At 41.1% G+C, this 24,622-nt stretch overlaps 1 protein-coding gene across 1 annotated transcript; it reads left to right on the top strand.

Moving 5' to 3' along the window:
- Window positions 1-11,163: 11,163 nt before the first annotated feature.
- On the top strand, window positions 11,164-21,289 carry HS3ST1 (heparan sulfate-glucosamine 3-sulfotransferase 1). The gene is made up of 2 exons (XM_050895887.1): window positions 11,164-11,235; window positions 19,956-21,289. Exon 2 carries the CDS (start codon window positions 20,084-20,086, stop codon window positions 21,044-21,046), a length of 963 nt encoding a protein of 320 aa, XP_050751844.1. The 5' UTR covers window positions 11,164-11,235; window positions 19,956-20,083; the 3' UTR covers window positions 21,047-21,289.
- Window positions 21,290-24,622: the final 3,333 nt, after the last annotated feature.

Genomic DNA, 24,622 nt, shown 5'->3' with positions numbered 1-24,622 from the left:
CCAGTACACATGGACAGAAACACCAACCTAGAAAACGTAAAAACTAGAATATATTCTTATTAGAAATCAGAAATAAGTAATTAGATCTATTTTTCAGAAAATCTCAGACTTTCTGACTGGGAAATGGAAGTAGGTTTTAGCTTTGTGGGTAAAGATTTACTAGTCCTAATAATGAACATTTTAAGCATGGAAGACTTTTCTGCTGAAAAACATCTAAACAAGGTTTTAAGAAAGAAACATGGCAGACTAATGTGAAAGAAATGTTTCCTATGATAAAGGAAGACAGGAAAGGAGGATCCTATAATACAGGCTAGCAATATGTGAAGCCATGGCTGAGAACTGACTACACCTGAAAAAATTTCAATGGAGAGGAAAGTGCAGAAAACAAGGAGGTGATAGAGTGCCAAATAAGTTAAGGTAGGCACAGCACAGCCTGTCCAAGAGATTTGCACTGACTAGATAGCTGGAAATTGTATGCAAACAACTAAACATGCAAGAATTAGTGGAAGAACATGGCAGTTGACTATGCTCTGACTTTGGGCAGGCTGGACTAGACGACCTGAGATTCCTCCCAAACTGAACTATCCTATGACTAGATAGGAATTCATGTTAATGATGATGCCCTAAAAAATAAAGTATTTGTAAGAAGATGATTGCTAAATAAAAATGTAATTCTTTTTATTTTATAGTCCCTTTCACCAACCCTTTTTGTGATTAGGACGATGAGTTACGAGGAGGTAGAAGCTTGTACTCTCAATAGTAGTAAGATTTGGATAACTCAAGGCAGATCTCTGCTGAAAGGACTGGTCCCTTAGCATCCCTGATGCCCACACTCTTCTTGCGCTGTCTCCTTCCAGCACCTCTGAGCTGTGCTACCCCCTGCTCATTCCACAGCTCTGAAACTCAGCCCCTCCTCTTCAGCGGTAATAGTAGCAGAAGGAGCAACTCACAACATTTGGGTATATTTACCTCATTTGTCACCATTCTTTTACTATGGCTCTGCTGCAACATAAGGACAAAATTAGCTCCTTTGGACTGCAAAACCGGAGTAAAAAGGCAGATGAAACAATTATTCTAACAGAATTTTTCAAACTGTAGGTCTGTAACTGTGTTGAGAGATATAAAAGTTTATATTGGTCAGCCAGAGATACCTTTAATCGCTGGTAGCTGCTAAGGCAGGTTTCTGATGCGACTGTGCCACTGGTCACTTCTTCTTTTCCTGAACTAGGTGAATTGAGATGCTGCTATCTTATCTGTAATGTAGAAACAGTGGGTGGCATGAGAAGTTACAAGGTGTTTACACAGAGACACAAGAGCCTAAAAAGGGGGCTAAATATTAAACCTGCCAGTTTTTATGAAACACTGTCTTGGAGCAAACTGATTACTATTCATATACACACTGCTACCTGAGAAGCCTATCTTACAATAAATGCAATATATCTTACCCCTCTTTCATTGAGGGAGAGAAGTTGGGAGGAAGAAAAGATAGAGGGAGGTACAAAACAATCCATTTTTCCTTTGAAAAACCTTTTGTCCAAAAAACCACTCAAATCCTTGAATTAAAATGCATTTTCCCCCTTTTTCTGTATTGATCATCAAACTGGGACATATCCCCACCAGAGAAGAAAGGACAACAACTGCAGGGGAGGAAGAGAGTTTTCAAGAAAAGGTGCAGGTTATTCTTGTACTAAATGCCCTTTTTTTTTACATTTTTTCTTTTTAATCAATAAGACACTACTTTAAATTTGTAATTTCCATTAAAAGGAAATCCAAACATGTTACATTTTCTCTTTAAGGATGAAGTGGGGATCAACCACTTCTTTTCTGTCATTCAAAGAATTGAACCTGCTCATACGATATGGCTTCTCCAGGAACGTAAGGATATCTCCAATGAGGATCCCAGGAACATGGCTTCCTTATACAGCCAGTGCGCACCCCAAGGGCACTACCACCTGTAACAACACAAACTGCATTGAAATTGGTCCCAATGGGAATCAGATCAAGACCTGAATTAGGTGAGAATGATCAAGTGTTACTCTAAGAGTGAGCATGAAACAGTAGCAGGTTTGGGTTCCTCTCCCACTCCATAAAGGAACTCTGCCATGACGCTAGTCCTAAGGGTATAATAAAACTTCTTTCACCCAGTCCAGTATAGCTGCCTTTCAGTCAGTATAGCCCTATGAAAGACATACTGCTCCATGGGTAGGCAAATACGGGTCACTCCATTCTTCTGATGATTTTGATATTTCAAATGGGGTTTCTACCAACTACAGTTCAGCATTTAACAATTCTGAGGGCTGGATTCCTGGCTAATGGAAACTCTTGCAACCAGGGAGCCAGGATGATCTAGGGACCCCACAAATGCAGCCAGCCCCCAGGATGTTGAGTAACTGGGGAAAAAGTCAAGCCCAGAAACCAGGAAGGTCTAGGCAGGATTTCACAAATAAATTTATTTCCTTCAGTCTCCAGCAAAACCCTTTCTCAGCTGAAATACTCTGACTTGACTATATGATTTGGGTAAGTATTTCAGCTGAATCTATCTAACCAGTTTTCATCTGTACCTTCTTCAAAGGCCCACAGAGAACTGGTGTCAGTCCTGTCCCTCAATGTCTAGGCAACCTGATTCCATCTCTATACAACTCAAACAGCCAGACTCAGAAAGGTAATGAGTTTCATTAAAGCTGTATTTTCTAGTAAACAGATAAAATATTTGCTTTTCATTCTTTCTAACAAGTGAAATAGGGAATAAATGTTCTTCCCCTGTAGCTAAAGAAATTTGAAACAAGTCCAAACAGCTTCTCTATTGAATTTATACAAACAGCAGCTCTAAGCTCATAAAAATATATCACTGTGAAGCGTACAAATATGGCTTCATTTTATTACTCTTACAACGATAATTTGGAGCAATAAATATTTTACACTGAACTTGTATTCTGTCTGCAACACGGGTCATCTAATTTCCTCGGACTTCACTCTATATCTGGAACTCAGGTTTCACAACCCAGTTGGTCTGTGCCCGGAAATCCTAATGATGTTAGTGGCAGCTAGTTACATGCAACAAAGACAAACACAGACCAGCCCATGTTACACATGAGTGGTATTCAATGAAAGCCTGGATCAAGCTTTCTTTTTCTCTGTTAAATGTACCTTTCTCTGCAAGGTCAGTTGATTTCCATGGAATCACTTGCAAACTTAGGTAATGCTTTGAATCAGAGTGGCAGAGTTGAGCCTTAAGGGTTAGAGGCCATCACAGGGGGAAAAAAAAAGTCTTTTAAAAGCAACAGTGCCCTTAAAGGAATACAGTTATGCTGGATATCATCTGGTAGGTGAAAGCATTCAACCTTGAACACTGTGCCTAATAAAGACTACAAAGCATCTATGTGCCTGGGCATGTTCTCTTCATCTAAGGCAACCATACCCCTACTGTAGCTATCGCAAACACCTTAAACCTTTTTTGGCGTTAAGAGCAATCACAGCTTGGTTTAGGCTTCCAGTCCATTTAGTGACGTTACTTTCTATTTGAAATAAGCAAAGACCCCACAATCAAAAGAAATTTTTCCTGTAGTGTAAACCCAGGGGACAGATGACCACACAGTGGGTCCCAGTCTTGGCCCTGAGCAGGTAGACACATCAGACTGTCTAGGGGAAGGATGGCACGAAAGTGCCCCATCACTCTCAAGTGCTTCTGAAAACACACAGTATATTTCACCTCCCGCTGACTGCGTGAAAGGAAAGTGGGCCATGGCCTTACCTACTTTTAATCCCTTTAAAGCCAGCAGACATCCCAGATGATTCAACTGGGAGCAAAGTGCCTCTCAATGCAATGGTATCAGGCTCTGTCCAGGAGTGTGCTGTGTACGGCACACACTTCAATTCTCTATCCCCTGCCCATGTCACACACTAAAGGCTGGTAAAGTCTAGCCCTCAACAATACACTGCAGTACTAGAAGAAACATGTCTGTATTTGTAACCTCATGCAGGTTTGTATTTGAGTTGCAGAGTACAAATTCAACAGAAAGTCTTTCCTTCACCTAAGCAAGAAATCCAGTAGAGTACACTTCAATTAGAGTATGCAGATTAGTTCTTGCCTATTACTATTACGTTCTCACAAACCATGTAGCATTGGCATGACAGGGATCTGCTTCTAAAGAAAGCAACAATGATACATACACACAAAAAAATCTAGTATAATATATTCCATCAGGTGGCAGGTACCGGAAAACAAAGGGGGGCAGAACAAATGCAAAACAGTACTCTCAATCACAGTGATGCCTCTAAAAACTGAGATGGAAACTGTCATTCTGAAGAGCACAAATATCCTTCTCTTAAAAAATCTGAGGCGAGGCATTCCTAATTTAGAGTAGCCAGAAGACTGAGCAAATAATTAACTTGTCTTATGGAGACCTTCTGGCTATTTCCTTACATTTGTACATGGTTGTGAGCAGAAAAAAATCTTCTAGCTCTCAGGCTGAATGTATAATAAACCTAAATAACACAAGAGGCTTTTTGACATTGAGAGATGTCTGAAATTACAAGTCTGGAAGCATAATAATACTTGAATGGGAAGGCGACTGCAGTCAGTCGTTTACCGTGCCTCCTTTCACCATCTTCAGGTTTTTTTCTGAATTTGAAACTGCACAGCAGGGCTCAGATGCATGGATCGCTGTCACCTACCCTGAGTGAAAGGGCCTGTGTGCTGCAAGCAACTTCCAAGGGATATAATAGCATTTAACTTTTTTTCCTCCCATTTCAAGTGGCTAGGTATCACTGAAAATAGGGGTCCTAACCTTTTCTCACCAGCTCTCGGCCACACACTCTTGTGCTGGGGCAAAGCCTCGGTGAGGCAGCTCACTTGAAACCAACAGGGAACGATTCTCTTTGCTGGTGGCACCAGTGGTTTTCTGCTGCTTTAGCAAACTCAGCTGCCCAATGAACAAGTCTGGCAGCAGGAAGGTGGGGATGGGGAAAGACAGACCTGCCTTTTCAGCACCTGCAAGCTCTGCTGTCCTTGCAAGGCTCTGCTAACCTAAGGCTGTCACCCTGAACAGAAGAGTAGGAAAACCTCTGCAGCAGCAACTAGGACTCACCTCTGCCTCTTGCCCAGAGCTCTTGTCACCCACACAGCTGTTCAGAAAGATTACACTGCAACAATACCACTTTGTACCTATCCCCTTCTCTTTATGTAGCAATACCTTACCTGAAAGGGGTACTCTACATTCTCAAAGGAAAAGGCTTAATTACTTGCAAAGCGATAACGAGTCTGGCACATCTTCTGGAACTTGGATCTCATCCATTGTCAATTTACTACTAATCTGTTTTTTCCTTTACTTTGTTAAACCCAACATTCTTCAGATCAGGTAAAAGCCATCATCCTGAGTCTTGCATCACTAAGTAATAATCTCTGTTTCTTATTACAAACAGCACTTCAGTTAAGGAAAGGAAAAGTCTTAAATGTTTATACGGAACTACAGGATTTTGACAGGCCTCTTACTTACAGCAGTATAAACCTCGGTGTTTCTCAATGCTCGACTCCTGGAGCTTGAAGTGCCAGCCTGAGAATGTTTGCCTAAAGAAAATGTATTAGAAGGCCACGGCATTACTGCATGCTTCACAGAGATCATTTGAAATAAAAATCTAAACTGTTCTAGGAGGCGGGGCTGTGAGGAATCTTCTTTATTTATTTCCTTTATTAATCCTTTATTTATTTCTCTGGAAAGGTTCGATATTATCACTTAATTATCATTCATCCTCCCTTTTCACTGTAAGGTTCCCTCCTGCATGCCTCACTTCCACCTAGCTTTCATAAGCTCACCTATACAGCAAGTCCTCACTTACTCTCTGTAGACAAATCTTCCCTGAAAACATTTTTATGAGATTGGGCTTTTTAGATTTTCCTTGCACCTCCTTCAGTATTGTTCCTACACCAGTCTGGTCCCTCTCACACAGTTCCTTTCCATCTGCTACATTTTGTTTGTTTTCCCTGCGTTTTATTGCTTAATCTGTGACTTTAATTTAAAAATGCTGGACCATAGAGAGAATATATCGTAAAGGTGGCTCCCAGTCTGGACCATAATATTACATCTCCTCAATATTGCCATTACTAAATGCAGCATCACTGCTTCTGAGAAGCTTTGATAGTAGAGCTTGTTATCAGCAGCACTGGACACTTGACAGAAGCAAACTCAACTTTCAAAAGGTTTACAGTTTAGCCTTTTGTATATTTGTTCAAATCTGCTACCCATTTGGAATTACTGTCTCATTCCCACAGTTTGTTTCCCTATTTCAGCTGTACCTTCTACCATGACCAACCAAGCTGCTGTCTTCCACCTCAGGGACAGCTCTTCTCTGGACAGCCCAGAAAGCCTTCTCTTCCGGAGAAGAACCTTTCCCAGACCGAAGACACACAGTCTCTTCTGCCAACACTAATCTAACTCTACCTGTGGACTGCAAAATCCCAGACCCTTTGTTCAAATCCGACAGCTCACGCATCTTTAACGCTACAAGGTTTCACCACCCAAGAGTTCATTTTGGACAGTTTCTGTTAGCCCACAGCTGTATCAACAATGATATCAGGCCCAACAAGCAGCACTGCCTTACTTGCAAGTGTGGGAGCAAACTGCTTACAAAGTGAAAGGATGGCTCCCTGGATTTATATTGACTTGTTATTTCTATTAAGAGCCACATGGGCTGGTGGCCATGCTGTCATATCCAACCTGAATACCTCATAAGTGCTTGCCTTTGGGGATAAAGGAAAAACACAACGTGTAGGAAAGGGGAAAACTTTAAATGTATTTCATCTGAGCAGAGGTCAGCTTATAGCCTCACTCTCCCAACCATATACATCTTTCCACACTTTCCTTCCCTTTTCACTTCCTTTGCTTTTCATGTCAAAATGGTGCAATCCTCATGCCTTTACATTCTAGCCCCGAATTAGACCCGTCTTCTTTACATTTTTGACCTGAAGTAACACGCCTATTATTTCCTGAATTTAAAATAACATTATAATATAAACCTATTTAAATGTATTTTGTAACTCAACCCCTGAATACCCTTAGCTGACTGGATTACTACGCTACTTCCTCCCTGCTTTGCCTTGAGTATTTCCTAGTGACAAATCTAGAAATCTGTGAGCCTGAATTGTCCTGAATTGCTTAAGCCATAATCACATTACTTCAGCCTGACAAATGTAAGCTTTGTTGTGTAACAGGCAGCTCCAACGTAGACCATACAGACAAAGCTCTAAGTATTTCCTCAGTTAAGGAATTTTCATGTCTTTGCTCTTTCAGTTATCTTCCACCTCTGCATTTCTAAAACAGCTACTGTGAGAAACAGTGGAGTGGTGGCACAGAGTTTGAAAGAAAGTTTTCAAATCCCGCTGAGAAGGAGTTCCCTCCTTGATGCTAATGGCAGCATGAAACCAATGCTCTCCAGGTTGTGCTGGAAACAGCTTCAGCCAGCTCCAGAGCTAAGTCAGCAGCAAAGCCCACTTCCAGCTCTGGCTGAGCTGCACTGTGGTCCATCCTGGGAGCCACATTGACTCCGGTCAGTCACCACCTCCTCCCTCCCCGCCGTGCAGGCATCCTACCTCTGCTGCCTTCCTGTCTCCAACACGCGCCCTGTCCCCAAATTATCCGACCCTGGCTCTGAATCAGTTGGCATCTCCTCCAGCAGAATTGTTTCCTCTGAGCAGGCTCCCATTTCATTTACTGTATGGGCAGAACACCCCTTTCTTTAGAGTGTATGACACACGCCAGTCATGCAGGATACGCTGGAATTTTGGTAAAATCAGACATCTCATTTTTCACATCCTCCTTTTCAGACTAACGGGGGAAGTATAAATGAATATTGGCAGAGTTGCATTGATAATTTTAATTTCCTTTCTCATTCTTTTGACTTTAAGAATTCTCACTTCCTTTTTCTAAATTAGTCATTACTCAATTAACCGAATAAAAATACAGCACGTGTACAGTTAGTGTCACTCTCTCTTACCAGTTTTCCCACAGTTGAAGAGACATTACCACCATCATGTCAAACAAATCCGCTTTGAGGAAATTACAAATTTGCTTGATAAAGAGAAGTACGCAGGCAGAACAGACCTAGACTTTCATAAGGCATCAGATTTAGTAGCTCAGAACATTTGAATTTAAAAAGTAAGGATTGCATGTCAATGAAATGTACTTGAAATAGCTTAAGAACTGAGTAACTGATAGATCTTGAAACCTTATTGGCAATTGGGATTCATTATCAAAGCATTGTGAAAATGTTTCCATTGTGAATGTTAAGCATCAGTATTGCACTCACTGATGAAAATTTGTGAAAAGTGAAGAAAAATAATTAAATCTAAACTTCCTTGAGCCTAGAGAAAATGTCTTTCAGTGAGACACTGCAAGAGATCACTTTGTTTAGTTTATCCAAAAAGAAAAGAATACTGAGAAGTGACTTAATTAGAATAAGAAAGTATGTTTTGGGGCAAAACATATCTTTAATCTACCTGGGAAGGTGATAATATAAAGCAACGGCTTGGAGCTACAGTTAGATACTTTCAGATTAAAAGGTGCACAGATACTTTCTGTTTTTATTTTGACACCAAAGACGGTTCATGATTGGAACAAACTACCTAAAGAAATGGTGAATTTTTCATCTTTCAATTCTTTTATATCAAGACTGGATATTAAACATGAAATGGGTATTACGGTATCTGATCTAGAGATCACATGGAAGAAACAGTGATCCCTTATGACTGAATTGTGTGGGTCTGTAGCAGTTGAACATCTAAGCTTTTCAGTTTTAACCTGTTTGCAAGAAAACCAAAACCCACTGTCATGCCATAAATAGCAGGGTTAAACAGCAAGGCTAATCTCGAATGAAAGTATTTCTCTACTAGACCCTCAGGTTTATAATAAAACCTACGAGAAGGTATTAAAATACAAGTAAAAAGACAGTATTATTTCTATTTTTTTAGTGAACACACTTGTGAAATGTTCTCTTTTTATCTTAAAAAATTAAAAGTAAAGTATTTGCACATGTCTATTGGTGCTAAAGAAATTATACTGAAACGATTTAGTAAACTTAAATACAGGAAACATCTTAAATATTAAATATGCAAAAACATAAAAGACATTTATAGTTATACCATCCTATTTTTCCTTAAGTAGTTGCATTTGTTTCTTGAAAACCTTTGACGAGATTCTATTTAGAGATACTGCTTTGAAAGCATAATTGAGTGCTTTTCATTCCTTAGATTTTCTATTACATATTTATTTTACTAATTAATTTAGCCATAGAAAAGTATGCCTATTCAAGGCTGGAGGCAGACAAGCAGTTGTAAACAAAATAACTCCCCACACACACCTACTTCCTGTAATCCATCTGAAATTGCTGGTGACACTTAAATAAACATAGCATCTTTGTTCTGCATCCCTCAATAGAAGTCACGATTAGAAAACAGAGCGCCATAATTGATTGCTGCGGCTTCTGTTATAATATCAGTGCAGGCCAAGGCTGAAGGAAAAGGATTTAAGAAAATATACATCATGAGAATTTTTGCATAGCATTCGTGCACTAAGCTGGTTTTTGGTGCAGGAAGCAAGTGTGACCTGACATTCCCACAGACTAGCACTCGAGGACTGAATGAACAGTAAGTCGCAGCCAATGGTCATAGTATCCTGCAAACCTCTCATTAGTCCACTTTCAGTGGGAATATTAACCACTGTCCTGTCACAGGCTAGAGAGGCGATTTAAGCCTTTCTCATCCACTGCTTATTTAAAGAGAACACTCTCAGATGCTTAGGTCCAGCTCATGCCAACCTCCCAGTCCCACACGGCAGCCACAGCGAGAGCTTCTAGTACAAGGATGGAAAAAACCTGGCTGGTGTACAGGTACAGTGAGAACCCGGTCCTGCAATGCTTGTGCAAACAGCTCCACCAACATGGATGGAAATTTAAACATCAAACCCTAAATCAATATAATCACATGCCATTGCAGAGCAGCAGTTCTCAAAGCAAGCTGATGAACAAGCAACTATTCTTTGCATGCAAAGCTACAGAAGTAAAACTACAGAAAAGTAGTAAAAGTTTGGAACAGAAAACATAACAAAAACATCAGAAAGTCTTAAACTGAGCCTCAGCTGCAGAGACGTTCCTGGCTGCCACCCAACCCCAATCAGGGGAGTGCTGGTCTATGTTACCTCTTGAGGCAAATGGTACTGAAACCCGTGTACAAACAGTGCTAATCCACCTTCTTTAGGAATACCCCACCTCTTTCAGATCTGTCAGACTGCATGGAACACCCCAGACAGTAGTAGAGCTAAACTGATCAAAATCAACTACCAAATGAGTTCCCCCACCAGCCTTTTTTTTTTTTTTTGAGTTGTTTGGGCCTGCTTTTTACTCCCAGTAAATTTCAAGAGAGTTTGGCTGTTGAAATAATGAAGATGCAGTATGTTAATGCTGTTTTTAATGCATTTTATCTTGAAAAAAACATAATCAGTTCTTGGCAAATACAGACCTATTTCAGTAAATTAACCCTATGACTGAAAATAAATCCCCAGAAAGCCTTTTTCCCACTGCTCTTAGGAAGCAGCATTTCTGTCATTCTAGACATCCATCCTGCTTTAAATTCTTCTGGCTGAACAAAAAGCATTTCAAGGCGGGGAAAAAAAAAAAAGCCAGAAAACATAAACAAGAAGTAGAAGAAGTAAATACAAGTGCTATCAGTCTCTTATTCATGCGACCTCGCATGGGTGTTATTTTTGTAGGTACAGGAAGGAGGTAACCAACGGGGGGGAGGGGGGCTGTTTTCTGTAGAGAGCGATTTATTTCCCCAGGCCTGTAATGTGCTTTGTGTGAATTATTATTTTTGTCCATACGTGTGTGTCTATACATGTGCGCACACACAGAGGAGCACCCCCCCTCCCTGCTCCCGGGGCGCAGCCCCCGCCCCGCCGCTGCCCTCCCCCCAGCAGGACGCCGGCCGCCGCGGGGGGCGGGGGGCGGGGCGGGGGCGGGGCCTCGCCGTGACGCGGCGCGGGGCGGGGCGGGGCCGCACAAACAAGCTGGCGCCGGGCGCCGCCTGCGCCGCTTCCAGGCGGGCGAGGCGGGCGGCAGCGGGCGTTCGCTCCCCCCCCGCCCCCGCACGCCGCCGCCGGGCGCGCTTCCCCCGGCTCCGCCGCCGGCACCCGCGGGCGCCCATGGAACAGCGGGGCGGGCGCTGCCCTACGGCTCCGCGCCCCGGCGGTGAGTGATGCGCGGGCGCGGTGCGGGGGGTGCCTCGGAGGACGGCACCGGAGCGGCGGGCGCTGCCCGCGGGAGCGCGGGAAGTTTGGGGTGGAAGCGGGTGCCGGCGGTCGGGGCGATCGTGGAGGGGGTCTGCCGCCCCCGGGGCTGCACGGGCGCCGGCACCGTGCGCTGCCGCCCGCCCCTCCGCGCGGCACCTGCTCCCGGCAGGTGGGAGCCCCGCGCCCGCGGGAGGCGAGCGCCGCTGCGGGGCTGAGGAGCGTGTCTGACCGACCGTGCCAAACCTGTCATCCCCAGCCCCGGGGAGGGACGCGCGGCAGCTGCCACACGCCCTCCTTCCTCACGGACTCAGGCTCTGGGGAGGCATCGCTATCGGGGCTGGGAAAGAAAAGAAAGGAGAGGGGGGGAAAAAAAAAAAAGTGGTCGGCAGCACCTGGGTTGTAGATCTGTCCAGATTTGGCCGCTGGGCACTTTATTTCTTTACCTCCTTGTTTCCCCGGTGGCTAAATGACAAGGGCATGCATGTAACGGCAGAATGGCAGGGGTGCGGAAGCAGGGTGGCAGAGCGCAGGGCTCCTACCTGACAGCAGAGCAACTTGCAAAAGCTCCTCTGAGCATCTTTGATCTGTTCCCACGCTGAGCGCTGGAGCCGACTGGATGCAGCGTGCTGAACTGGAACCTGGCAAGCTGCGTATGGCTGGAGGGCAAAGTGGTCTTTGGGGGCTGGCAGGAGAGCACAAAGCCTTAACTCGAGCTTAGCCCTGTTTTGAAGGACTGGCTCCCTAGAATAGTACAGGGAAGGCTTGGTTACTGCAGTTCTCAGGCTGCTTTCCAGGCATAAGGGTGTAAGAGGTTCAAATCTTTTGGGGGCAAAAGGATGCTGGGAGGGAGGGGTGGCAGTCCCCAGCTGGAAGAGTTCTGGTTTGGTCTTGTCTTCCAGCCATTCAAAAGATCAGGAAAGGGCACCCAGCTAAGTACAGGCAATTCAATCACCTCAGTTGACTGGGAATTAAAGTATATGACTCTCCTTTCTCTCTGTTAGTGCTGTAGGTTGAGGGCTTTCCCTGTTCCAAGGATAGTAGGGAAGGAACTATATCCAAGGAAGAGTATCCACTCTTTGGATACTGGGGAGGAAAAAAAATATCTGGGAAGTCCTATGAACACCAGGCTTGAATTGCCATTCTGCAGGGATCATCCTTCTGGCACGAGAGACCCATTCATTGCCCACTCCCACTGAGAGCCTCCGCAGTATATATGGCAAGCAGAACATTTAGTAGAACAGGTTCAATTCGGTGTATGCCCATATATTGTCTGGCTATCAAGCTTAATATGTAAATATATATAAATATAATAACTACTACAGTTTACATCTGCCAGCATTTCTTGCACTCTTGAACAAGTGCATTTCCCACATTGCTTAGAAATGAGCACCTATCAGTAAGACCGCGGTTACTGACATCAGCTTTAGCTATCTCTTGCACATCCACCCTTTCAGTACCCACGTGGATTTTTTTCCTTTTTGGAAAATGCAGAGGTTTTTGATATTGCATAGCCAAAGGAATGCCTCCGGTAGGTCAGCAGCAAGATTATGCATCTGAAGCAAAGCCAGCTGCTGCAGTGGGGAGGCACTAATTTGACAGAGCAAATTCCAACCCCAGCATTGCCAGGTTCCAGTCTGTGTCCCCTCCTTGTCAGGATACTACCTTGGTTATTTTGAAGTAGCCACATGCTTCCACAGACATCACAGAAAAACAGCGTGGATGGAAAACAGTTTTCCAATACACAAGAATACATGCACGTATAGATACATATAACTCTTCTGCTTTTCGTTAGAGGAAACTAGAAATGTTTTTATTAGTCTGACTAGCGTGGGATCCCTCCCTTCCCTCTTCTAGAAATGTCAACCAGAGCCAAGAAGCTATCAGAGCCCAAAAATATGTCAAAGCTGATGGATTTCCATGAAAAGTTTTGATAATTAGAAAAAGAAAACTGAAAATATGCCTGGGCAGTCCAAAATGGAAGATCCTGCTGGATCATCTCACCTCTTACTCCAGAGCATGAGGGTTCCCTCCAGGTCAGCATGTAGTGCTTCACTTAGTAAATTGATTGGTTTAGCTAAGTCTAATACAGTGACGACCTCACCAGTGCACACTCTGCTCCAGTATTATTCTGAAGGCAGGACAGTGGAAGACACAGAAATCGGCTTGGAATATGAACCAAAAGATTATTTGGAGGTTTGGGTTTTTTCATTTTATTGTTGTTTTAAATGTCTTACTGGTATTTGAAACAGGGCCCACAGCTACAGAGCATGGTAAGAAATTGCTTGGCAGAGGAAATGAGAATGGGATTGCTTAATCTGCTGTGTTCCCTTTTTCAATACATCCAGTTAAGGTGAGCCTTTGTACAGAAAGGGAGCGAGACAGGACAGAGCCATCCTTTCACACAGGTTGTTTTCTTGGGGACAGCTTTGATGAATTAGGAAGCAACTCTATTAACTGTGCAAGAGACTTCTGCTTCCTAATTAGAATGTCACCCATTTTGCTTGGGAAGTGGGGTGGGGAGTAATTTCTGGATTTTGAATTGAACATTTGGGTTTACAGGGGAATAGAGGTGACAGTGGTACAGTGTACCCTTTCTCTTTATGAAAAAAATTGAGTCCTGACAGGTATTGAGAAATTGCTAGAAGGTGGTAGGGGGATTCCATATTAGCATTCTGTACAAAAATTTCTGTGCATTCTGAGCTTTTCAAGTTTATTTTTATTCTGCTGTAATGTCCCACTTTATTTTTACCTGCATGAGGTTCTCTGAAATCTACAGTATTCTCTCTTCTAAAAATTTTTGTGATCTCTTGGTATGAAAGATCGCAATGGTCCCTTCTGACCTTAAGAAAAAGTGCGTGTTATATATAACTACAGTCTATTATAAATTTGTTACTTTATTGCTCACACTGGAGCTGAACTCCTTCTAAAGAAGTCATGAACTGGTGACCTAGCTAATTTGTATAAACTGTATTTTTCACAGCAGGTGCAGAAATATAGCAGATTTCAGCCAAAAATACTTCCTACCAAGTCAGCCTTTCCCAGCTTGTTAAGTTCCTCTAACCAAAATTCAGAGACTTTTTAAAAAGTATATTTCTGAAGTCTTAGAGCTGATAGACAATATATCATCGTAACAGCACTGACATTATGATTGGATTTCTTAACATGCTGACTATAAAAGTTAAAGCCATGGTTTAATCATGCTGGTTGTGCAGCATTTTTAATATAATTTGGGAAATGTACCTAGACAATATCATTTAGGCACTGTAATACAGGTTCATACAGTTACTTATCTTTTCACCTCCCCTCTTAATGCACAGATGGCTTTTTTATATATCATGAGGTGATCAATAGTTTATGACCCTAGAGATCTATGGCTTCAGTAGTATATAGTTCTATTTAATTTAATACACTTGTCTCTGTAGCACTCACTAAAGTAGACAATTACTTGTAGTTAATTACTGGAAAATAGAATTTGAGCATTTCATTGGCACATGTTTAAAACTTTTGTTAAAATGTGATTAAAAAATGGGGAGGGGGGAAGTGTGGGAAGCATTTCTTCATGAAGAGGGTATTGTGAGACAGTTTAATAGTTCAAAATAGCAAAATGCAGAATACATTTCTAGGGAAAAAATGTTTCATAAACTAGATTATAATTTTTTTTAAATTTGCTCCCTTTCCTTTCGTGCTCTTGACTGAGCTTTAAGTGATAGCTGTACTAGAGAGTTTTATGCTAACTGGATACAAAGTGTCACTCGAAAGAGCTCATATAAACAACTAAGGAATATATCCTAGGGCAGACACCATCTATTCTTAGAGGATAGGAATATATACTGTTCATATCAATGAGTTCTTGAAGAATTTCAAGTACACTACAATTGATCTAGTTCAGTTTTTTAAACACATCTCTGAATACAAATGTTCAGATCACTGACTTTTCATCAGTTTAGAAAGTTGTTTGTAGAGTTGGTTAGCTCAGTTATGGACTTTTTTTCCAATATAAGAAGCCAGCATAGCAAATGTGTGGGTTGTACTGCACAGCTAGTTTTAACCAGCAACGTTAGTCTTATTTTGCAGTGTTGAGTGCCCAAGTATGCGCAAAGCAAAAGACAGTCCACAAACTGTCCTGAGGTTCTATCACATCTGCAAAACTAAATATACTTTATAAGAACAGAATGTCTCCCTCAGATTTTCAGCTCTAATCTCCCTCTAGAGACAAACTTTAGCAACTGATCTATGGTTCTCATTCAGGCCAGACTGTGCTTTTTTAGATTCCTGAGCAAAGATCTCTGCAGTGAAGAGCTTCAGTTCTGCAAGGAGAGAAAGTGAGGACACCTGAAACTTAACCTGTTCATCCTCAGTCCCTAGAAAACCATAAAAACACAGCTTCTCTATAATGAAGGTGAAGTCACCTGCATGTTCATGTAAAGGATGTAGTCTTCCCTCTCCTAGCCACTGTCCTGGTAGAAACTGTGTCCCATTAGCTCTGCTAAACCTCTCAGTGTGTTGCTGTGGGCTTTTTTGTGAAGTATCCTCCTGTCAGATTTGCCAGCAGACTCTACCTGATGCTTACTGACTGCCCTACAGACACTCCTTATGTTCCCTCCTACCCGCTTCAGCAGCTAACTCGAAGGTTCTTAGGAAAGTTCAGAGCTAAATCCAGCCCCGTCCCACTCCCAGCAAAAATGAAGTTATCAGTCAGGCAACAACTACCTTATTTTGTTAATGCTAATTAAACTAAAAATGATATAACATCTAGGTAGTTTAGGCCATGGCATTGAGTGAGGATAAACATACTGAGGCATTAAAATACCTTGGTAATGTGGTAAGAGATAGTCAGAAGTCATAAAATAGTGGCACATGTTTAAAAAGCACTGTAATATGCTTAAAAGTCAATGAGATATGGCAGCTGTGGCCCTCATACTGCATTTACTGAGAAAAGCTTCCATTTATTTCCAAGTTACTATTACTTTTGAAGAGGTTTTAATCATGAAAGCTGATTTGATTGGCAATGTCCACATTGAATCTTGTTGAATAAACAGTATGGCACATTTCGCTAATTAATTGGAGAAGGCTGAAGAAAAGATTAAGCAAAAGCAATCAGACTTTTTGAAAAGTCTTGGTATAATCTTCAAAGCACCATTTAACATAAACTGTGTTTCTTTTACTAACTTGCTCGTTTACTTGTAGCAAATACAATAGTAATGACTGTCAGTTAAATTTTTGTACTAATCTGGAATACAAAGTCACTGAGTGAAGTCATGTATGCTCTGCATGACTTGTGGAGGCAGTGAAGAGAATTCTTAAAGCAGAAAAGTAATTTGGCAGAGTGGCTGCTATAAACTCTTCAGTGCATGCTTATTATTGTTGAAACAGTTTTTCGGACCCACAAATTATAAAGCTATGGAATACACGTTTGCATCATTTTATATAAACTGCTGTAATTTTAGCCACCAAACTGCAGATCTGCTTAAAGTGTTAAAGAGGACATAAGAGAAGAAAGCTGAATGCCAACAATTTATATGCTGTTTTATTCCTGGACACCACTTTGCCCACACAACATATGTTTTGTGCTGAATTTAGAGGCACGCTTATGTCCATTGTGTTGCATTAGTCTAACACAACAAAATAATTGATCCAGATATCAAACCTATACAGTTTGAGAGAAACAAACGAGAATGGAAAGAAAAGACGGACAAAGCTTTATTGCTTGCAAGCAAAACAGCAATAGCATATAGGTACTTTGAATGGCATAATTACTGATATGGTTCATTGGGTGTGCATAAAGACAGTAAATGCTACAGATACTGTAGCAGTGTTCTGCGGTGTAAGAACACCTGATGCACACCTGAACAAATAGTTGGGGAGGAACAATGAAATTCTGTATGTCTGAAACAGAAGATACTCCCATGTTATTCTGAGGTCTCATGTTGCAACAGAAAACAGTTGCTTTTGTTTATTTAGAAAAAGCTATCCCCAAAAAGTATTTGAGTTAAGAATGGAACACACTGAGGCAGAGCTCTACTGAGGCTCAAAAAGCTATCTGAGCTGAGGGCCTTTGTACCACACCTGTAATACCCCATGTCTGATTTCAAAGAGGAATGCCAGGCAAAACAAGAGTACAACTACAGTCAAGAGACACCTTACTGTGTCTTTTATTTCCCCCAAACATTTCCATGCCATACTCAGCCACAGGAAGGCTTGAATAAAAAAAGTTGGCAACTGAATAGGATGCAAACTATGAATTAAAAACGAACAGTCCCAATAAATTTGGTATATATAGTTTATTTAAAAAAAAAAAAAATCCCAGCAGTGTGTTGTCACTAATATCTGAGACCAGCAGCTAAAAGTTAATCTTTCCAGGGACAGACAGCCTATCGCAGAACTTGGCTATTAGCATAGCATATTTCAATCTGACTACTAAGAAATAAGGGTTCCTACCATTAGGCTGTAACTTAACTCCTTTCAACAACAGTTCAACCTGTTCCTTACTGGAATCCTATTATGCTTTTCCAGTAAGGTGTTAAGACAACAACTCAGGCTTACTATTTATGGGGCTGGTGACTCTTAAAATATACTCTGAAGTAAGTGGCTCTTCCTTTAATCTGTGACCTTAAAATTCAGCAAGAGTTGATGTTTTGTTGCTCTTATGTACTGAGCTGCCTATCAGTCACTGATCCAATCTGGCTGGTGCTGTACCATTGGCTCACATTGCTGCTGAATACGGTGGCAGCATAGCTCAGTGGGGACATCCACCATGAATTTACCTATACTGAATTGTCTGTCATCCAGTGCTGCCCTCCCCCCCAACATCCTCAGTGTGGGGCTAATAATTAAGATTATTTCTTGTTAAAACTGAAGTAGATTAAGATGAGAAAGATTAACAGGAATGGTGAGGACAGGGAAAGAGAGCAGAAGATTAATGACGACAATCAAAATGGAGCTCTTTCAGCCACATAAAACTTAAGTGACCAAAAATGGAAGCATAACAAATTCCTCTGCAAAGTTGCCTCACATCAGACATCACAGAACAGCCCAGGGTATGACTTTCTGCCCAAGACAGGGCATGCCCATGAGCTCAAAGCCTGCAGGCATACAGGGAAGCACACACTCTTTTGACTTCACATCTATCATGACACTTTGCTTCCCTCACCTCCTGCCTTGATATCTGCTTCCTAACAATATCACTGCCTTGTAGCCCTTTAAAAGTGATTAGAAAAAGGGAAAGCATAAAAGTAATAATCAGTAGCAAACATCAGGAAGCAGACCTGCTCCATTCAGGATGGAGTCATGACCTCTGTAAATGCAAAGCTATCAAACAGAACTTTCTACATCACTTAGAAACCCATCATTAGTCCTTGTTACACTGGGACTTAGCTTATTGTGGAAAAGTCATTAGTTTCTTTTCAGATTCTCTGGAGAATTTCCAAAACCTAGCCCTTGCATTTCCTCAGGTTGTTCGTATGTAATTTCATATTTCAGCCCTTGTTAGCCGGTACAGTACATGCCGTTCCAAGCTTAAATTTGTAATTACAGTAACCTACTAAGGCAAAGCAGTCAGGTGCTCTGCCATCGTGGCTTCTACTTCTAAATGGAGTTAGACAATATCAAAATCATACTTACACCAGCCCTCCACTGAGGTTATAAAGTCTGTGGAAGACACCTTAATTTAGGGAGCTGGTATACACAGCCTGCTCATAACATGACAATCTAACAGCTATGCTATGTGTGAGGCCATTAAGATTTCACTTCAAACATTGCATTAAAAGCACCCTGACCTTTAAATGGAGTTCAGTGGTATTTAGTCTTTTGATAAAGTGTAAAGTTTGTTGTTTACATCACAGCAGCTTGCTGGCTAACTCTCAAAATGACCTTCAGAAGTATCCATTGTGTATTTTCTTTCCTGAGTATCATGACTGGAACCACAGCTCTTTTAGCGTTTTGTTGATGTAGTCATACTATAGTCTATGGTTTCATTGTCTTACCTTTTTGCAGGGTCGGAGTGCATGCCACCTGACTCTAGCTTAGAAACCCTAAGCACAAAGCAAATGTTAACTTCACTTAAAAATGACACAAAAATTCAACTTTTCCTTGGTCTACGACTCACCCAGAGCTCTTCCTAACTTCTTCCTAGGAGAATGTTACCTTCCCACGGTTGGGCAACTCTATATTGCGCGAGCCTTTTTCCCAGGAGGCTTTACTTCTAAGGTTGCTGTCACATGGTCCTTTAGGAGGCTGTAATTCCCAGACTTCCCACAAGACCCTCAGCTTTTAGGAATGGTCCAGTCCACACCTTTTCCTTTTTACGTTTTGTTTCTAAGATAAACCTATTCTTGCAGTAAAAAAAGCACTTAATTCTCTTATGATTGTGGTTCAACTCCAATGAAATCATATTTTAAAAAAATAAAAACATAATACTCTGGATTAATCTTGGGTGCAAGAGAAAGATTCAGAATGTTCATGTCTCCTGATGACTGGAAATCATTTTCTCATGGCATTATTGTATACACCTGTCTTTTAAATAATTTAATTATACCAAGTGATCTATGAGCCTAGAGTTGGGAAAGCTAAAGAAGCTTGTTCAGTTGTGAAAAGCAAAAGATACTTGCGGTGTGGCTTTAGCAGTGATATGTCTGAGTATAAAATAATGTGCTGCTTTTCTTTTTCTTTTCCTTCTTTCAGCAAAGTTTCTGTTTGAGAAATACGCATTCACTCGGCAAAACAAAAACAACTTTTAAAGGTTGTTCTCGGTGGAAATCACTCTATGCCCCATTACCTGCTTGAGTGAAACCAGACTAAGAACTTCTGTCATGGCAGCTTTTCTGCTGGGAGCTGTGTTGCTTATTGTTCAACCTCAGATAGTGCCTTCCAGACTGGCTATAAATTTGAAGGCTGAGACTTCTTCTCAGTCTGTTCAGAGAGAGCTTTTAAAGAAAACATCTCAAAAAAATGACTTTAAGGAAAACATTCATTCTAATGGATCATGCCAGCAGCTGCCACAGACTATCATTATTGGAGTGAGAAAAGGTGGAACAAGAGCTCTGTTAGAGATGTTGAGTCTCCATCCAGATATTGCGGCAGCAGAAAGTGAAGTTCATTTCTTTGACTGGGAAGATCATTACAGAAATGGATTGCAGTGGTATATTAATCAAATGCCATTCTCTTATCCCCATCAGATCACCGTGGAAAAAACTCCAGCATATTTCACATCGCCTAAAGTGCCTGAAAGAGTTTATAACATGAACCAATCAATGCGACTACTCCTTATTTTAAGAGACCCAAGTGAGAGAGTACTATCAGATTACACCCAAGTGTTCTATAATCACATGCAGAAGCACAAGCCGTATCCGTCCATTGAACAATTCCTGATTAAAGATGGTGAACTCAATGTGGACTACAAGGCAATAAACAGAAGCTTATACTACATTCACATGCAAAACTGGCTGAAGTATTTCCCTCTTGATCATATCCACATTGTAGATGGGGATAAACTAATCAAAGATCCCTTCCCAGAAATAGAGAAGGTAGAGAGATTTTTGAAGTTATCACCACAGATAAATGCTTCAAACTTTTATTTCAATAAAACTAAAGGCTTCTACTGCCTAAGGGACAGTGGTAGAGAGCGTTGTTTACATGAGTCAAAAGGACGAGCACACCCACAAGTAGATACCCGGTTACTCGAGAAATTGCATGAATATTTCCATGAACCCAACAAGAAATTTTTTGAGCTTGTGGGCAGAACATTTGACTGGCACTCATTTGTGGCAAGTTAGTGGTAAACTTCAGAACCTATGTTCCAGAGTACATTTAGAAATTTTAAAAAGGGCATTTAAGCTATAATTTATTTGTAAAATCCATAAATACTTCTGTACAGTATTAGATTCACAATTGCCATATATACTAGTTATATTTTTCTACTTGTTAAATTTGAAAGCATTTTGTATTGTTTTTCATGGTTGTTAACATTGTGTATGATGTGTCTATATGAAGAAACTAAATTATTTCACTGCAGAAGATGCTCTCTTGAGAATGCGTTGTCTTTTTAATAAATAAGAAATTCATTTCAACAGAACCCTTCAGAATTATTTGAATACTTTAGCCTTTCCGGACTTTCTCCTCTAATTGCTAATGAATATGCTAAACTTTACATTTCCATTTTTCTTGCTTTAAAATGTGGTTTAATAATTTCTTTTTCATTTGAAAATATTGTTGTAGTTAGCAAATTGTTCCATCCTGCTTTATAATATTATTTCCTGATAAAGTGGTGGTACTTATACATGTTGGGACATGCACACCCAAAGGACAAAGGAAGTCTCTGTGTAATATGACATACTAACTGCTGTATTTACTGTTATAACAAGTGCTCCTCAAATTCTTTGGCAGTACAGTGCAGGTTTCATGGCAGATTTTTAAAGATTCTGTGGGGACCAGCTCATAAAATCCAGTCAGCTGCAGAAATATGGTCAACCTGAAAACTTCCTACAGTCTCTGAATGTATATATACTTCATAAAGAAGGTGGGTTGAGAGAAGAATTTAAGCAATATAGGGACATTTTCAAGGTTGTGTATGACTGTTCCTACATTTTATAGCACACTTATGCTTTGCCATCACTGAAAACTAACACTTACACCAGAAGAATTAGTTGGTCTACATTCCAATAAGCAGCAACTTCATTCATATAAATATTACCACACTTGTACCCCATTTAAGGCTGTTTTCTATGAGTTGAGCAGGTGCTTCGTGCAACTGAAAATTGCCCATGGACTACTGTTCATTTAATCTCCTTCCAAGAACCATGGTGCCAAGTCTTGATTAGACTTGTGTGTTCTGGGATTAACCCCAGTTCCAGGAACTTTTATGGTCTTCCATCTGCTAAAAATGGAACTTAGATGTTAGTACATGGGTAAAAATTACAGCTGTCCTTGTCTACAATAGTTATGATGTCTTGTTAGCCATCAGTTTCTGGAGTTAAGAGTTAATCCTGTTTCCACACAAGGCTTACTATGGTCCTTTCATTCTGAGCTCCTAATTTTCATTTTATGACCTTGAGTTTAGCCATTGAATGTGCAGTGGCAACACCCTGTAAATTTGAACTCGTAACTGATTGTTACAATTCTTTATAAAATTTAAATGTAGATTCATTAATTTTTTTCTGGTGAGATGGTGCAAACTTGGGCGCTATGACAAGGTACCCTCTGGATGCAAATATCCCATATTATGCTGCTTGCATGAAAATTTGCAGATGCTGCCCCTCTCTCTCCTGCTCCTTGTGCACCTGCCCAAGCTGTATTCAACCTCAGAGAGGTTGGTGGTGTTTTATAAAGTAGACCTTTGATGAAAGCCTACAATGAAATGGTATTGTACTCAATAAAATATTTTCTGAATTGCATCTTTCCTTTCTCATTTGTTCATCAGTTTCTAGTTTGGAAGACCAGAATTTAGGATTCAATTCCAGTTTAGATTCCAGTTAAATGTTACTTAAGAATTTAGCTGTAGCCTAGTGGATTGATTGGAAAGCAGTTGTTTGCTACTGGGTTGTGCCTGCGTGGTCCGTCGCTGACCCAGAATATACAATAAGGAGGGAAAGTCTCTGGTGGCAATAATGTCAAATCTTACATGAGGCAGATGCCAAAAATAAAAGGATTATAGTACCATCATGCTTCTATTAAAGTTTTATTAAAAAGAAATTCAGGGGGGTTTGTGTAAGATGGGGCAGTATTTTTTTCAACACTCATTATTATCCTATTTCCTTGCTAACGTGATCTCTGCAGGAGCCATCTGGACCTAAGAGATTTTGGCCCAGACGAAAGGCTTCCCACCTTAGTGTAGTCCCACCTCCACTAGTGCCTCCCTACAGTCCCAGACTAAGCTCATCACATTCACCAACTTTTTGCTGGGAAAGGAAAAATACTACCAGGGTATGTGACCAGGAGCCAGAGGAGTACAAGAAGGCAGGGTTGCATCAAGTTCACCTGCAGCAGGTCATACAGGGCAGTGTAGGGCATAAGTGTTGAATTGTGAATGCCAGAGCAATATTGACACCTGATGTTGGTACTGAGAATACTTTTAGACGTATAATGCTACTTGATACCAGTATCTTGCCTGTCACTAAGCAGGACACATGCACATGTTTCCCCCTGCCCAATATGGCTTGTCTGTGTCGAAGGACAAGGAGAGCGTGAACCATTGGGTCACTATTACTGTGTTAGTGCTAGGACCTCATAGCATGTTCTCTGTAGGATCAGGAGGTGAAGCGACCACTTCAGGGGGACATCCTGAAGCAGAAGCTAACATGACTCATGCCCTAGACCCGAAGTTCAAAGGGGCCCACAGACAGTATGTCATACCAAATGTGTCCGTGTCGTGCAAGGATGGCATGATTGTACAATACCTTATCCTGGAGGTTGCACAGCTAGTTGTGTGGTAGCTAGGATGGTGATAACAATAAATCACACCCACTCTAATAATGATGGTAATATTTACCTGCCGTAGATGCCCTAAGTTCAAGAGTTACAATACTTAAAACTAGGATTCTGAGTGTGAATTTTCAGTTTAACAAAAGCAACATTCACTTTCCACACATGCATTACTGTATTTAAATATATTTGCTAGACTATTTCTAAAGAAGTGCTAAACAGCAACAAAAGCACACGGAAGAAAGTAAGGAGAGAATGAAAGAAAGAGGCTGAAGCACATTCCAGTTGGGACTGTAGAAACACTAATAGTGTGCTTTGAAGTCATGCCATATCTATTCATAAAAGAAAAAAAATCCCTGAAAATACCTTTCCAGTGTTATGCAATACAGGTATTTATTTCTGTAAAACTCTACCATCTCAGGTTTAAAGAACAACCACTTGGGTGTTGCTCCAGAGGCCTGTTTTCTCAGGCCAGCTAGCCAAGTCTGTGATCACTCTTGCAAATATAAAATAAATACAACAGTTTATGAGAATTCAATGTCCAATTCAAAGCCTACCACTCCCCTTGAGTACAAGAAGAAATGCCAATCAAGTCATTAATCAGGGCGGCACTGCAGGACTAAGTCTTGCCCTTTGCTTCACAACACGGATTAGTGAGAGTCTTTAAAAGCCAGATATTATACCTGCGGAGGACAAAGTTTAAACTATAATGATTATCCCATGAACACTGCTGAAAGTATAGAAAGGGAAAGAAGTCTCCTAGGAAAAAAAAACAAAAGTTATTACTTCATCAAGAATATTGCTATATCTGCTGGTGGTGCTGTATGATCCTTTTACGTGTGCCTTGCTGTTCCTTGTATCTTTTTCCTGATGTTGTCGGCGAAATAACATCTACTGTGCTTGAATAAATCAACATTGTTTTGGAACATCTC

The sequence above is a fragment of the Gymnogyps californianus genome, chromosome 4, assembly GCF_018139145.2.
Source record: "Gymnogyps californianus isolate 813 chromosome 4, ASM1813914v2, whole genome shotgun sequence".
Lineage (NCBI taxonomy): Eukaryota > Metazoa > Chordata > Aves > Accipitriformes > Cathartidae > Gymnogyps > Gymnogyps californianus.
This window is presented reverse-complemented; position numbering and strand designations above follow the sequence as displayed.